At 39.5% G+C, this 13,920-nt stretch overlaps 1 protein-coding gene across 1 annotated transcript in view; it reads right to left on the bottom strand.

Annotated features, from left to right (window-relative positions):
- The window catches only part of atp2b2 (ATPase plasma membrane Ca2+ transporting 2), an 88,082-nt gene that overhangs the window by 30,924 nt on the left and 43,238 nt on the right, over window positions 1–13,920 (bottom strand). The window contains 9 exon segments of the mRNA XM_022206991.2: window positions 39–281; window positions 788–1,002; window positions 3,122–3,286; window positions 5,719–5,760; window positions 8,031–8,123; window positions 10,108–10,140; window positions 10,577–10,702; window positions 12,197–12,322; window positions 12,762–13,019. Coding sequence (XP_022062683.2) covers window positions 39–281; window positions 788–1,002; window positions 3,122–3,286; window positions 5,719–5,760; window positions 8,031–8,123; window positions 10,108–10,140; window positions 10,577–10,702; window positions 12,197–12,322; window positions 12,762–13,019 — 1,301 coding nt within the window.

Below are 13,920 nucleotides of genomic sequence, written 5' to 3'. Positions count from 1 at the left end.
AAAGGTCAGATACAGGGGGGCTACAGCAGGAGTCTTACCAGTATCTTGGTGGTGTAGGCGCTGTTGATGGAGATGGCATTGACCAGTAATTCCAGTGATTTGGGTGGCAGAGCTCCAGGATCCGGGATTTCTTTGTAGTGCACATCTCCAACGTAACACTGCACAGCTGTCATGCGGTTGGTGGTCAGTGTGCCTGTTTTGTCCGAGCAGATGGCCGTAGCGTTGCCCATGGTTTCACATGCGTCCAGGTGACGCACCAGGTTGTTGTCTTTCATCATTTTCTGTTGGTAGGAAACAACGTGTTGCAGTTGAGAATACTTTAAAGTATTTAAACTACCTGATGGATGCCTGAATTTGGCTATGATGCACCTGCAGTGCTTAAACTTTAGTGGCGGTAATGGTTACTCTTCATGTCAGTACTTACACAATATACTACGTCGAAACGGTCCCTTAATTTGTATCATTTTAAGAAACAAAATATGTTTTTATGTTTGACGCTGTGAATCAATTAAGCATGTAGGCACAGTATAAGAATTAACTGTGATGAATCCTCCTGCATGCTATCAGAGGTTCACAAATGCACATGGAGAGTCAATTTAAAATGATGCAAACATAATCACACAATAAATACATTATTGAAAAAATTGACAGTTTCACAGTTTTCAAAACCTAAAAGTCAGTCTTCTCAGAGCAGCTAATGCTCAGATATATATGAGGGCAGATCTTGATAAAGGACGTTATAAAAATCTTTACAGTGTGTACATGGACAGCTCTTGTTCTTCCTCACCTTGACAGAGTAAGCCAGGGAGATGGTGACAGCCAGCGGAAGCCCCTCTGGCACGGCCACCACCAACACAGTCACACCGATGATGAAGAACTTGACAAAGTACTGGATGTAGATGGGGGTGCACTCTGGCATCCAGGGGCGCTTCTGCATCACAAAGTTGTCGATGGCAAAGTACAGGACCAGGATGATGACTGTAATGGCTGACATAAGCAAACCTGGAAAAAGGGAAAAGATGAAAGTAAATCTTGGAGAAATTGTGCTACATATTACTCAACATACAGAGCTAGAATGCAGTAACACTTTACTGATCCATGTGAGGAAATTTGTCTGCTGGATGGACTCATTATGTTTGGAGCAACTGCAATTGCTATGGCTGTAACCTGGTGCAATAGCGGGGTTCTTTTAATTCTTACTGCATGTGTTTTGGAGTGCTAGAAAACTGCCCCCGAAAGGAAACAAGCGGAAACAAATGAAGAGAGCCTGTAAATTTCACACAGAAAGACTAAACAAGGATCTAAGTGAGTCATGTTGTTATGTATTAACCTCTGAGGTGATTAAATTGACCTTAATTGACATTTAAACATTTAAAATGTGCCTGTAATGAACACTTACTATGTCTGCTTTGTATGTTGCTGACAGGGCCCGGTTATTTTTTTAAATTTTTATTAAAGATTGTAAATAAAAGATAAATGTAGCAATCATGACATCACCCATTGATTTATAGACTACTGTTTTAAGGCCTTGAGTTTGGCCATGGCCACCTTAGTCTTTTGAAAGTGGTGGTTTCTATATGTGTGGTTTTTATACATGCTGACTGATGTTCATGATTTACAGACTAAAAAGGTAAGCATACATATTAACTCAGGGATAAATACACCCAAAAGTCATTCAAGAACAGTACAAATATGATCTACTTGGAACTTAGTAGAGCAAATGTCATGTGTTATTGCAAAGTATTTTTGGAAGTGGTCGTCTCTTCGTGCTCAGCAAGTAATAATGTTTCATAATAAAGCTAAATAAAACCACTCTACTGTACTGCAAACATGTTTAGATGACATTAGGTTAGTGTGTACTGCTTCATGGAGACTAGTCATTTATTGGACAGGTCATCAACATCATTATTCAGCTCTTTCTTCCATTCCTAAATGCATTACTGCTGTTTGTGGGTGTAACTACATGCCAGGATGGGTGTAGGAAGTAATTATGTGCTAATGAGGAGTTGTATTTTGTCAGACTTTGGCATCTTGTTGATTAAATAAAGGCCACTACATTAAGCTGAATAGTGTAAAAGCAATGCAATATCCAAAAGCTATATCAGTTTAATTAGATTTTTTATGTCCTTCTCTAAGAGCTAATACAGCACATCTGATGTCCGCTAGCTACAGCCCAGGCTCTGAAATATATTAATGAATTTTCACAGAAATGCCATATGATTTTACAGAGCTGCTTGTATGCTAATCCATCCATGGTACATCATTGTTCTGACACCACGTCCCCATTCCATCACTCAGGCTGACAGTCTGATATAACAGCACACTGTAAAAATGAGAACTCCTTGAATTGATTCTCTGTAAAACCTTCAACTGTTTCAACATTATTAGTGTAGATGAATGCCTTAAAGGTCAGACTCTTAACTTCCCAAACAGCTACTGAGCATTAATTATGCATGAACATGACAGTTGTGTTGCATGGATCAGTCAAAGCCACTTTGCCTGTTTCTCATTTACAGAGTTCTGCGGGGTTTTGTATGAGCTAGTGTGCCGCAAGAAGACATTCACTGACTTTGAAAAAGTGCATTGGATCACTGACTCTCTCTACCAATGAGAATAGCAAAGTCTCCAGACTTTTTTTGGTGTGTTATTTTCATCTTCATCATCAGTTCGACAGTAATCCTACTACGCTGCTGCTGGGAGGACACCCACAGCGTGGGCTGTCGGCATGCTTTACATATTTTACTAAAAATGCTTGCAGGTATGAACCTTCCACGAGTGTGCTTGACATTAACTCCTCAGTGCTTTAAATGATGTTACAAACATCTGATTACATTTATAGAATTTGCAAAAGAGAACAAGCTGCATAGCAGAATTTCAGTTGTTCCCAATACAATGATTCAGTGAGTCCCTTAAGAGCAGATCCTTTTGAAAAATGAGGCGAACAGACTCTTTTGGAGTTCTATAAATCAGACACCTTTGCTCTATTTTTAACCGCCTAAAAAGTGAGTCTCCACAGTGCAACATGTTTCTGCGATGGACAGGATGATGGTTCAGTACCTCGTTGTTCCTGATTTATCTGCCTGACTGAGTGATTGACTTGTCCACGTGCAATTTGCTGTACCTGCTTTGCCAATCTGGACAGCCAGTTTGGTCAGCTTCCCTTGCAGCACAGACTTCTCTTTCTTTGGAACTGACGCTTTCTTCCTCTCTTTCTCATCAGCCTCTCCGCCTTCAGCACTCTTTAGAGGCTGCATCTCCATGGCAGCTGCTCCATCCTGCTTCTTCACTGTAAACACCACAAAAAAAACAGACAGCACCAGTGTTAGGAATGGAGATTAGACGAAGGAAATGAGGAGGAAGAGGGACTTCCTTTGACACCCAAGTGTGGCACACTCAGCAGTGACATACAGTTTAGGTATAAAACCGAGAAAAGACAATTACAACAAACCAAGATAAACTGGTAACTAAGTGGTATGTATACATCTCTCACATACCAAAGCAATGATTGATAGATTGTCCCTGCGTTATCTTCTTAATAAAATGAATCAAGCTCTACATCTTTTCCTGTATATATTGATAGGTTGTGATTTTTGTCATTCTTGTCATCTTGCATCATATTTCCAATAAAAACCAGCACAATTCAAAACAGGATACAAAACAACCAGAAAAGAAAGAAACAGGCAAAAAAAAAAAAAAAAGATTAAAAGGGGTACATGGACCAAAAAACACAATTTAAAATTCACAAAAGCAATATGGAAAAAAAAAATAAACAAAAGGTTTGTTCATCTGTAACATGGTAAATATACACTCATGTTTTGGTGTTTCAGTTTTGTTGTTATCCCAGAAATACTTTGCAGACCACTTTCAAATGGCCTGATGGACTCATATGCATGCCAGAAACATATCCTAGCTGACAGCTGACTGATGTACCAACTGTGATGTAACAGCTATTTCTGCTATCATGTGAGAATTAAACTATGTGAGAAATTGTCAACAGAACCAAAAAATAATAATTTCCACATTGCAGAAAGCTCATCTCTTATGGTCATGTATTATGAAAAATATGATCATACATTTTACCAAAATAAATCTTATTTGGGAGTAGGCTGGAAAACAAAAATGCCCGAATTTGTAGTGCATAGAAATAAAATTAGTCCAAATCGAAGCGGCTGTTTCTCCAGCAGGAACATTACAGATATGGTATGTAATCTCTCTTGTCGGAGTAGCTGATATTTTATCTGCTTCATACAGTAGGAACTGCTTTATGGCAAAAACAAGATCTTCGGTAAAAAATACTGTTCAGGCATTAAAATCAATCCTCAATTACCTCACTCTGTCTCCATCACTCTCCCCCTCACACACACACACACACACACACACACACACACACACACACACACACACACACACACACACACACACACACACACACACACACACACACACACACACACACACACACACACACACACACACACTCAGTGCTTCTCTGTTAATGTAAGCCATTACCAAGAATCATTTCAGCCCGGTTTCCCAATCACAATAAGGCATGCGTTTGTGGTCATGAAAAACCTTTTTAATGTTACTGTTTGTCATACTCTTTGGCGGTGCATTTTGTTTTTTCCACCCTCATGACACAAGAAAGAGTCATTTATCTGTATCCAGCTGTATGTGGCAGAGAAGCAATGTGTTAAACCGGATTACTATATAATGATAAAGAATGTGAAAAGAGCCTTCATTTGGCACTTTACCCCTCTACTTTGGGGATAGTTTGACTTTTTCATTTTGAGAACAGAAGCATATTCATCTGAATATGCTTTTGTTTTGAAAAAGAAAACACATTTCGACATGAATGTTTAAACTTGGTTAAATAAATGTGTTGCAAGTGGCTAAAGTTGTACAAAATAAATCAATTAGTGGATTTCAAGAAATGTATGTATGTCAACTATTGCTTTTGCAGTGCTTCTGAAATGTAAAAACTGTCTTTCTTTTGTCTGTTTTGTATAATAAAGATACATTACATAATTGAAAGGCATCATTTTCATGAACCGGAATAAGCATCTTTAAATAATTGATAGATAGTGAATGAACACAAGCCTTACTTCCACTCATACGGGACACCAAACAAATGTCACAGTATCCCTGTAACGCCACACCAACTTATGTCAAGTTGCACGAGGGAAACTTCATGAAACAGTGGAAAGGGTAAGGAGAGTACTAAGAGAACAGTTTCGGGTGTTTCTGGGGAAAAGGCAACCAGAGTGAGGCGGACACAGGAAAGCTGAGGGTTGCTGTTCTCTCAGAAAGAACAAGACGAGTCGACAACAAAACGAGAACAACAACAACAGAACAACAGACCAGGGACAACACATCTGTGACAGACAGTGAGAAAGTGAAGAAGGAGGGGGATTTTCTAACCTAATGTGACTGTGGGTAAAACCTGGGTCAAATAAAATATCTAATTCCTCCTGACGCACACAGATTGTGTTAAGTCAGCGACAGACTTTCTCAAAATCCTGGGAATCTAGTCTGAATTAGCACTGCGCAGCCCCTCGAGAGAGAGGGCTGAAATGAACACAGAAACATTGGATTTTCCACCTGCGTTTGACCCAGAGCTTACACCATACACCATAAAAGGGAGGAAAAAAAGATGAGCGGGAGGAGGAGGGAGGAGGGAGGAGGCAGGGGAGGAGAGAGTGAAAGATATGGTTTGGTTACCTTTAATCTGGTTGCTCTCCATATTGCCATCTTGCATTTTACCTATGATGGAGACATACAAGACAATAACGACAAAAATAACCAAGGCAGACAGGTCAACAAATTATCACCACAGAGACGACACAAACAGTGAGAACCAAAAAAATCACAAACAGGGAGACAGGAAAATGACTTTTAATACAACATCTCTGTGACAGTCACATAGAAAGGCTTGTGATGTTATGTAACTCGTAGCTACATCCACTGGCAAGGAGTTAATAAAACAAAAAATCAATTGTGCTATTCGAACTCTAATCACAGACATAGAGCAGTGTGCAGATTTCCTTGTAATGAAGCTGAAGGAGCTGAAGTTTGAATAGACTTGCAAACAATGCGGTAATTAAAAACAATTAACGAGCCTTTTCTGAAATAAAAAAAAGTATCTTGACAAAAAAAATAAGTGTGACAAAACGTTGTGCTCGACATTAAAAACTGCACACTTTCTTCTTCTGTTTTAAATATTGTCCTTAATGACATGCCTACTATGAGCACAGGTACTGTAGCTCCGCACACATTATCAACAATATGAGTCAAACCGTCGGGTTATAAGATGAGGATATAAGACAAACAGCAGCATTACACTGAACACCGACGGACACCACAAACACACACGTACGCTACACACATACAAGAGACAGCATGCACAAGAGGAAAATCCAGAAAGCACATGCAAGATCAGACATTTAGAGGGAAGCAGACTGGAGATGTGAACAACACAGAGAGGGAGAGAGAAAGAGAGAGCCTGAAGGAAAAGCCTCCCACATGAAGACGTTACATAAGAACAAGTGGAGGAAAATCGAAATCTAAGTTCGGGGACAATGAATTTATTATGCTGTTGGTTTCTGCGTGAAAGGAGTAAACTTCTTTGAATGTTCACTTCTATCTAAGAGCTCTGTTTTTAATTATACAGTCAACTTGAAGGCAGTAATTGAGCAGAAGTGCACATTTATGTATATATAAACACATCTGTTTTTCAGGCTGAATTAAGATAAATCTGACTCTAGTAAAGAGACTCGTACCTTCAAACTAAACGTACACATACTCCTCACAAAAGAAAGACATATTATATTATATAGCTCAGTGTTGGTCCCATTACCTTCCTGTACTGTAAATACATGGATACGCACTTTTTGTGTCGGTGGTAGGCAGGCCAGAAATTGTACAAAATCGGTCTTTCAGGGCTTTGTACATAAATGTCACTGAGAAAATTATTCAGGTAGAGCTGGAAGAGCAGCAGACCAGAGCTGGCTCATTTCACCTCCACTTCCACATTAGCCAGGTCCCTGGAGTCACAATAAAGCTGAAGATGACAAATCACTCTGTTCCAGCCCCGGACAGCACAAGGTCACCATTACAGCGCAAATCACGCCCCTCCCGCCTTGAGTACAAACACTTTCGGGCTGCTCTCCAAGGAGGCAAAGATAAGAGAGAAGCCAGTGCAACGTTGAATGAACTCAATCTTTTTGCATCTAGTCCAGCTAACACAGAAATAGAGGATTTGCACTAAGTGATCTCAGAGGACACCCAAGTAGAGGAGATGGCCCTACAGAAGGATTTTGCAACCACTCACCAATCTGCTAGTGTCTAATATCCTGTCAGTAATCTAAATTAATATGGTTACAACTATATTCATTGTAATTACAAGGCTAAAGAAAAGCCCAAATGCACCATTCAGAAAGAAATCACTCTAAATTGTGAAGAATATTGACATCCAGCAAGAGGAGATTGACACCAGTTTGCTGTACTTAGCTTAAATGGCTCATGTCTTGAACTATGTCTTGGCTGATTCTTTATGTATACATCCAAAAATGTCAAAAGACTATTCCAAAGACATATTTTAAAGGTTGAGAGACTTTACAAATGTTACCTTTTCAAGCCTTCACAAAATGAAAAAGATCACAAGGTTACAAATGCTCGTAATAAAGGACAAAGTTATACTTGTTTTAGCTGTAATTTAGAGATCCATAAAACATAATCTCACTTTGTATCATAAGTTTCCATGACAGCCATCTACCATGTATGTTACAAGCATTACAAGACAAAAGACAGTATATGGGGAAGAACAAGAAACACAGGACTAATTTTCTACAACTAAAAGGGCATGCACTGACAGCATGGATACAAAAAGGTCCAAAAGACAACTGAGAGGAGAAAGCAGAAACAGAGCAGGAGGTGAACACCCACGGTAGGAGGCAGTTGGAGAATGGAGAAGGTAGGAGGAATCAAGAGTCACAACAGAAAGAGGTCACAGATCAGAGGTTTTGTCAACCTACCATTAATTAGGCTGGCACTGCCTGGGGCATTAATGCCTGCAGCCCCATCCGTGGCTATAGTTGCGATGGGGTGGATAGGGGGATGGGAGCAGTCTAGCCAGTAACAATGAGGGCCGAACACAAATGAACAAAAACACACACACACACACGCACGCACACGCACCCACACACAAAAACATCCCCGCACATGCATACACAAGACAGTGAACAGAAATAACATGGTTATAGCACATTTAAGAGATTCAGCATATGTAGACTGTATGTGAAGACCGTGTGATTAATGTGCATTATAGTATGTGTTTGCAAATATAACTAGTATGATTATGTTATATCTAACTAGTGCTAGCAGCAAGAGGTTTAGTAAAATGTCAATAAACAAACAAGTGTTACAGTGGACAGACATGAAACATGAAATCTGAACATAACATGTAGAAAACAATTTCATAAAAAGTGAAACCGGAGCTACACATGACTTTAGAAAAGTTCTCAGTTTTATTACACTGTGTGCACTGTATACTGACTTGTCAGTATAGTAGCAGCACTGCTTGTATTGTTTCTATGTCAGATTATGTTTAGATCATGATTGTGTTTTGATTGTACATACTGCCAATTTTGACTCTCATTTTTGGTAATGTGAAGTTCATTTAAACCATGTTATTCATGTGATATCTTTTAGCATCACAAAATCATAATTTGAGCCAAAAACCTGGAAAATAAGCTTGAGGGTGTTGCATAACCAATCTCAAATTAAACTCCCCGGTGCAAAATAAACAAAACGTAGGAGGGATCCATTTATTAGGCAGGGAAATACACATGTGCCAACCAGTGAAGTGAATGAACTTTGGTATTGTAAGTATGAGAAAATGTCATTTTTTCACCTTAACCCTTTATGTTTGTAGCTAGTGTTATAGTTGTTTTGTAGACCTGTATGGGATTTTGCCAAGATTTATTTTTTATCTTTTGACAACAGTGACATCAGCTATGACTACTGGAAAAGGCGAAAGGAAAGTTCACTTTTTGTGTGATCTTTTAAAAATCTCAGCTGCTTAGAAGTACATCTTACCTGAAATTTTTTTCTATATTTTTATCTTATTCCACCTTTAAATAAAGCTGTTTAAGGTGCACAAATTAGACCAGGGAGGCACTGAGTGCAAATGTGTGGTAACATGTTTAATAAATTTCTACCACTGAAACCTGCAACGTCAAATCAAAGATCACAAATGGGCAATTTTGCATTGCCTGAATAGCCCTATTCATCAAAAGACTATGATATGTGTGATGATTGTACATTTTGTCATTCATTGATCAGACGCCTGGGACTATTTTCTGATCAGGTTAAATGAACCTGCAAAATATTTCATTGTACCACTGTGACACCACCAAATTCATTTTGTTTAAGCACTGCAATTACATCACAAGTCTAATTAGGAGGACAAATAATATTTGAGTTTTCAGATCAGAAGAAGATCTCAGAAGATGAAATGGTTGCTGTCATCTCTTACATGATGACAAGTCTTAAACTGCACTGAAGTAAAATGCTTCAAGATATATATGCTTTCCATGCAAACTACTGCAGTATCTGCTTACTGAAAACACTAACAATGTTTAAATATGTATGTAAGATGTAAAAATAACATCTTACAAAGCTTACAGAGTTTACTTTACTCTCTACTGCTGGTACATGTGCTGTACACCCACAAGGCAGTCGCTCTCATGTCATTGTTCTGTAATACAGCAATGACATGAGTCTGACAGGCTATCTTTATTTGTGCCATTCAACATGTATATGAAACAGCACTAATGCTGGATGCTAGCTAGTTAGTTGGATGAGTGCAGTGCCAGTTACAGGGGGAGAGGATTATGCATTGTGAAATGTGTCATCTGTCAGCACTTAAAAAGATGCAGTGTTGTGATTATGAAGCTTCTCTTTTTAAGTGAGGAATTCAACTGGAGCAAGGGGTGCTTGGCTACAGGAGAGGGGGTGAATATTAACGGGGGTTTACTGGGAATCGTTAGGGGTTAAAGAGCAAAAGGATCAAGTACCACTCCCACGGGTCAGAGAAAGGTGATACTCTACCTGTGTTCTGGTGTCCGTCTTCCACTGCCCCTCCTTCGAGGCGAATTTGTAATGATAAGAGAGTAAGGACAATGATGCACCTGAGCCCACAGAACCTGGATACTGCAGCTTACAACTGTACCACCAATGCTCTGTATCTTGTATAGCATTTACACACATTCATACTGCTCTACAAAAACCTAGGAGCTTCATACAGAGACTAAACAGCTGGACATTCGTTCATTTGCAAGTTTATTTTTTAGAACCCCTCTGATAACAAGGACAGCTAAGAACACTGACATTATGCAATGAGCGTACACAGACTTTGAGCACATAAGGAAAAGACCAAATCTTGTTTTCAAGGGTACGTTGCTGGGCAACACTGGCAAAAAAAACCCAAATTACCTCAGTATTCCTGAAGCAAGTGCAGGACATTTTATACGGATCATGTTATACAGAAGAAAACTATTTGAGGACATCGTAATCTTACCTTTCTTTTCTTTCTTCTCCTCTTCCTCTACGCCGGCCCCCAGCAGGGTGAAGATGATTCCAGTCTGAGAGTTGACACCGACAGCAGTCACCACCATGCGCCCTGACCCCTCCATCACATGGGTCCCTGAGCAAAGGGCAGCACTGTGTTATAATAAGCTACTACTCATAAATTAGATGTTTTCAGGGTCTGCTGTTTCTGTAATGAGTGTTTCTATTTGTACTAATAATAGCTGACTGAAAGTAGGGTCTCCACCCAACTCTGGACCTCCCATGTCAACAGACTTTGATAAACTAAGAGAAGCACACGCTACAATTTTTATAATACATATTTATATAACCATAATAGCAAATTTATAACAAACTGTGGCTGTTAATTTCTCTATTTGGATTTGTGCACTGTGAAAGTGTTAGTGTAGTCACAAGCTAACAGTGTGTTCCAGTTTAACAGAAGAGTAGCCACATAGTTTATCTGGATTTATGTATGGTCAAACACGAACATTCAACTATTCATAAAAACTGATATGGTAATTGTGTTCTGGTCTGCTGCACTGAACTAAAACTGGAAGACTATTGTATATTTGAAAAGGGTTACCCTTCAAGAACACCTTGTAGAAAGTACCTCAGTAACATTATTAAAGCCAAAAGTCAGCGCTGAACCTCATTTGCTGTTTTAAATCAAATATGCTCGAGTAGAGAGCTGAAAGCTAAAAAAAACACGTATTACTGTATAGATGTGTGCAGACTATCGACTGCATTAGACTTCTATCTATATATAAATGAAACAGCACTAATGTTGGACGCTAGCTACTTAGTATTATATATATAAAACTAACTATAATTACATAAATATATATATATAAATGCATATATATACAGAAAATCATTAACCTTTGGGAGAGTGAGTCAATGTGGGTGAATGTGAGGCTAATTAAGGAAGGCAGCAAAAAGGCACAAAGCTAATTATCCACAGGAAAAAATACTAAGATGTGAAATCAGATTAACCCACATTTCTGTTATCAGTGATATTCATTTCTAAGAACCACAGCCGCTAATGCTGGTTTCTCTGCAGCAGCAAACACCAAACCAATGAATAGGATTAAGAAAGTCTATCTTACAGGCTGTAACCAGTGTCATCTGCCTTGATATTCACATTGCAATTAATACATTTTGCGCCTTCTCTTTGAAGTAGTGACATAACTGTGACTTACTGTATAACTCATAAGATTGTATTCACAATAGATTGTGTCAAGTGAGGCAGTCAGGCCAGACTTTAGCTTAATAAATAATGACAGGCAAACCTGAGTAATAAAAGAACTTGAAATATTTCTCTGAGGCTTTGAAAGTGACCATCACCGTCATTCTGTTGCCTTTTTAACTGGGTATAAAAAGGCATCATAATTACCTACTTTTAAAAAAACATTCAGAAGATGATATTTCTGTAAATTATTCGAAGGTATTGACTATGAGATAGTAGGTGTAACAACTCATTCTATCCTATTTACTTCTGTTCAGTATTGGTATGTGACAACAATTGCTAAATTGTCTGTCCATACTTAACATGCAGTAATAAATTTCTGCTACCAAATATCATGAGCGAGAGCATCAACTAGGAACACACCAGATAACAGCATGGGGTCCTTATCTGCAGACTTCTTGACGTGGTCGGACTCTCCGGTCAATGATGACTCATCAATCTTCAGGTCGTTCCCTTGGATCAACACTCCATCAGCAGGAAGCAGATCACCTGCAACAATGCACAATAAAATAGTTTAGAATAACTTCAAAGATTCATTGAAGACCTACTGTAAGGTAGGCTAGACTGTGACTGGTATTTTCTGATGGGGTTAGTGGAGGATGTACATGTGTAGCTCTGTCTATGAGTCCGTCTGCAGCTAATTAATTGCTCTACTGCAGCTTAAATATATTTAATTGCTTAAGGTGGACTTCATAACTGTAATCCCCTTCTGGAAATGAGGTGCTAGTCTATTTTCAGCTTATGAACCATGAAAATGACTTTACACAGAACAATGGATGAGCCTGTCGAGGCGGTCAGGGGACACGTCCATCAACCATCAAAATACGCTTGGACGTTTGGTCAATTTTGTTCTGTAATCACGGTCCAGAACAGAGAACAAATAACCGTCTAATCTCTCTAATTCTGACACTTGTCTCATTGCACATACCGTATTTGATCTGTGCGATGTCCCCCACTACTATGTCGGCCACGGGCAGCTGTATGACCTGGCTCCCGCGGACCACCTGGAACTTCTGCTCCTGCTCGATGCGGCTCTGCAGCCCACGGAACTGCTTCTCCTTCGACCAGTCATTGAAGGCCGTCACCAGCACCACGCACACTACGGACAACAGGATGGCGGCGCCCTCAATCCAGCCGGCGTCTGCTTCACCTTCATCCTCCACTCCGCCTGCTGCTGCACCACAGGCTACAGAACGGTGACGGGAAGGAGAAGAGGTAAATTACATATGTATTGTATATCTGCAAGTACCTTTTTTCTTTTCTCTTATGCATGTAGACTGAAGAATTCTGTCGAAACAGGTCCACATCTACTCAAATTTTACGCAGGTATCTACATTTACTACTGATGTAGAGTCTAAAAATCTACAGTCCTTCTACTCCAACACATATCCCAGTGGATGTTTTTTTTTTTAGGTCTGCTTAATCCACCAGTGCTCATTCTTTTGCTGCATGCCTAAAGCTGACATGAAAACTATAGCTGCTGCCTGCTGCCTCTACTGCTGCCAACATCTCATAAACTCCATCTCATCCTCAGCATCCACTTGTAAGCTCTGAATCCATCTTCCCTTTAGGATGGAGCCTAGTATTGCCTGTTGAGTTGATGTGGGAGGATGGAAAGGTCAAAGCTTAGATGGCATTAAATGTTAAAGCTGTACATATTTCACATTTAAATAATAATCTATTATATGTACTCCCTCAGCCTATGTAGGAAGCGTGCAATAAAAAAAAAGAAATGAAATGAACTCTTGCTGGTTTAAGCTGAAGTGATTTCACTCGACTCTTCGTTTATTTGCTCTATTTCAAATGAAGCCCTGCAGTCCACTGGCTGTGCACTGACAGACAGGGGTATATTTGGGAGTGAATCAAATCCTATTCCCAGTCCTCCTTGTGCGTCCTCGTGTAATTCTCTGGGAGTTATTGTGCTCTACACTCCTGGCTGACTGACATCAAAAGCCCACAGTGGAGTGATTTGCTTTGGACTGTAAAATACTGCCTGCTCACTGGGGAACTAACAAAAACCCCATATTAGAGACAATCCATATACAGGAAATGCTGTAAACAAGAATTGGAGTCCAAGAAGTAATTTG

Source organism: Acanthochromis polyacanthus, chromosome 5 (assembly GCF_021347895.1).
Source record: "Acanthochromis polyacanthus isolate Apoly-LR-REF ecotype Palm Island chromosome 5, KAUST_Apoly_ChrSc, whole genome shotgun sequence".
Taxonomy (NCBI): domain Eukaryota; kingdom Metazoa; phylum Chordata; class Actinopteri; family Pomacentridae; genus Acanthochromis; species Acanthochromis polyacanthus.
The sequence above is the reverse complement of the archived record's forward strand: the minus strand, read 5'-3'. Positions and strand labels throughout refer to the sequence as shown.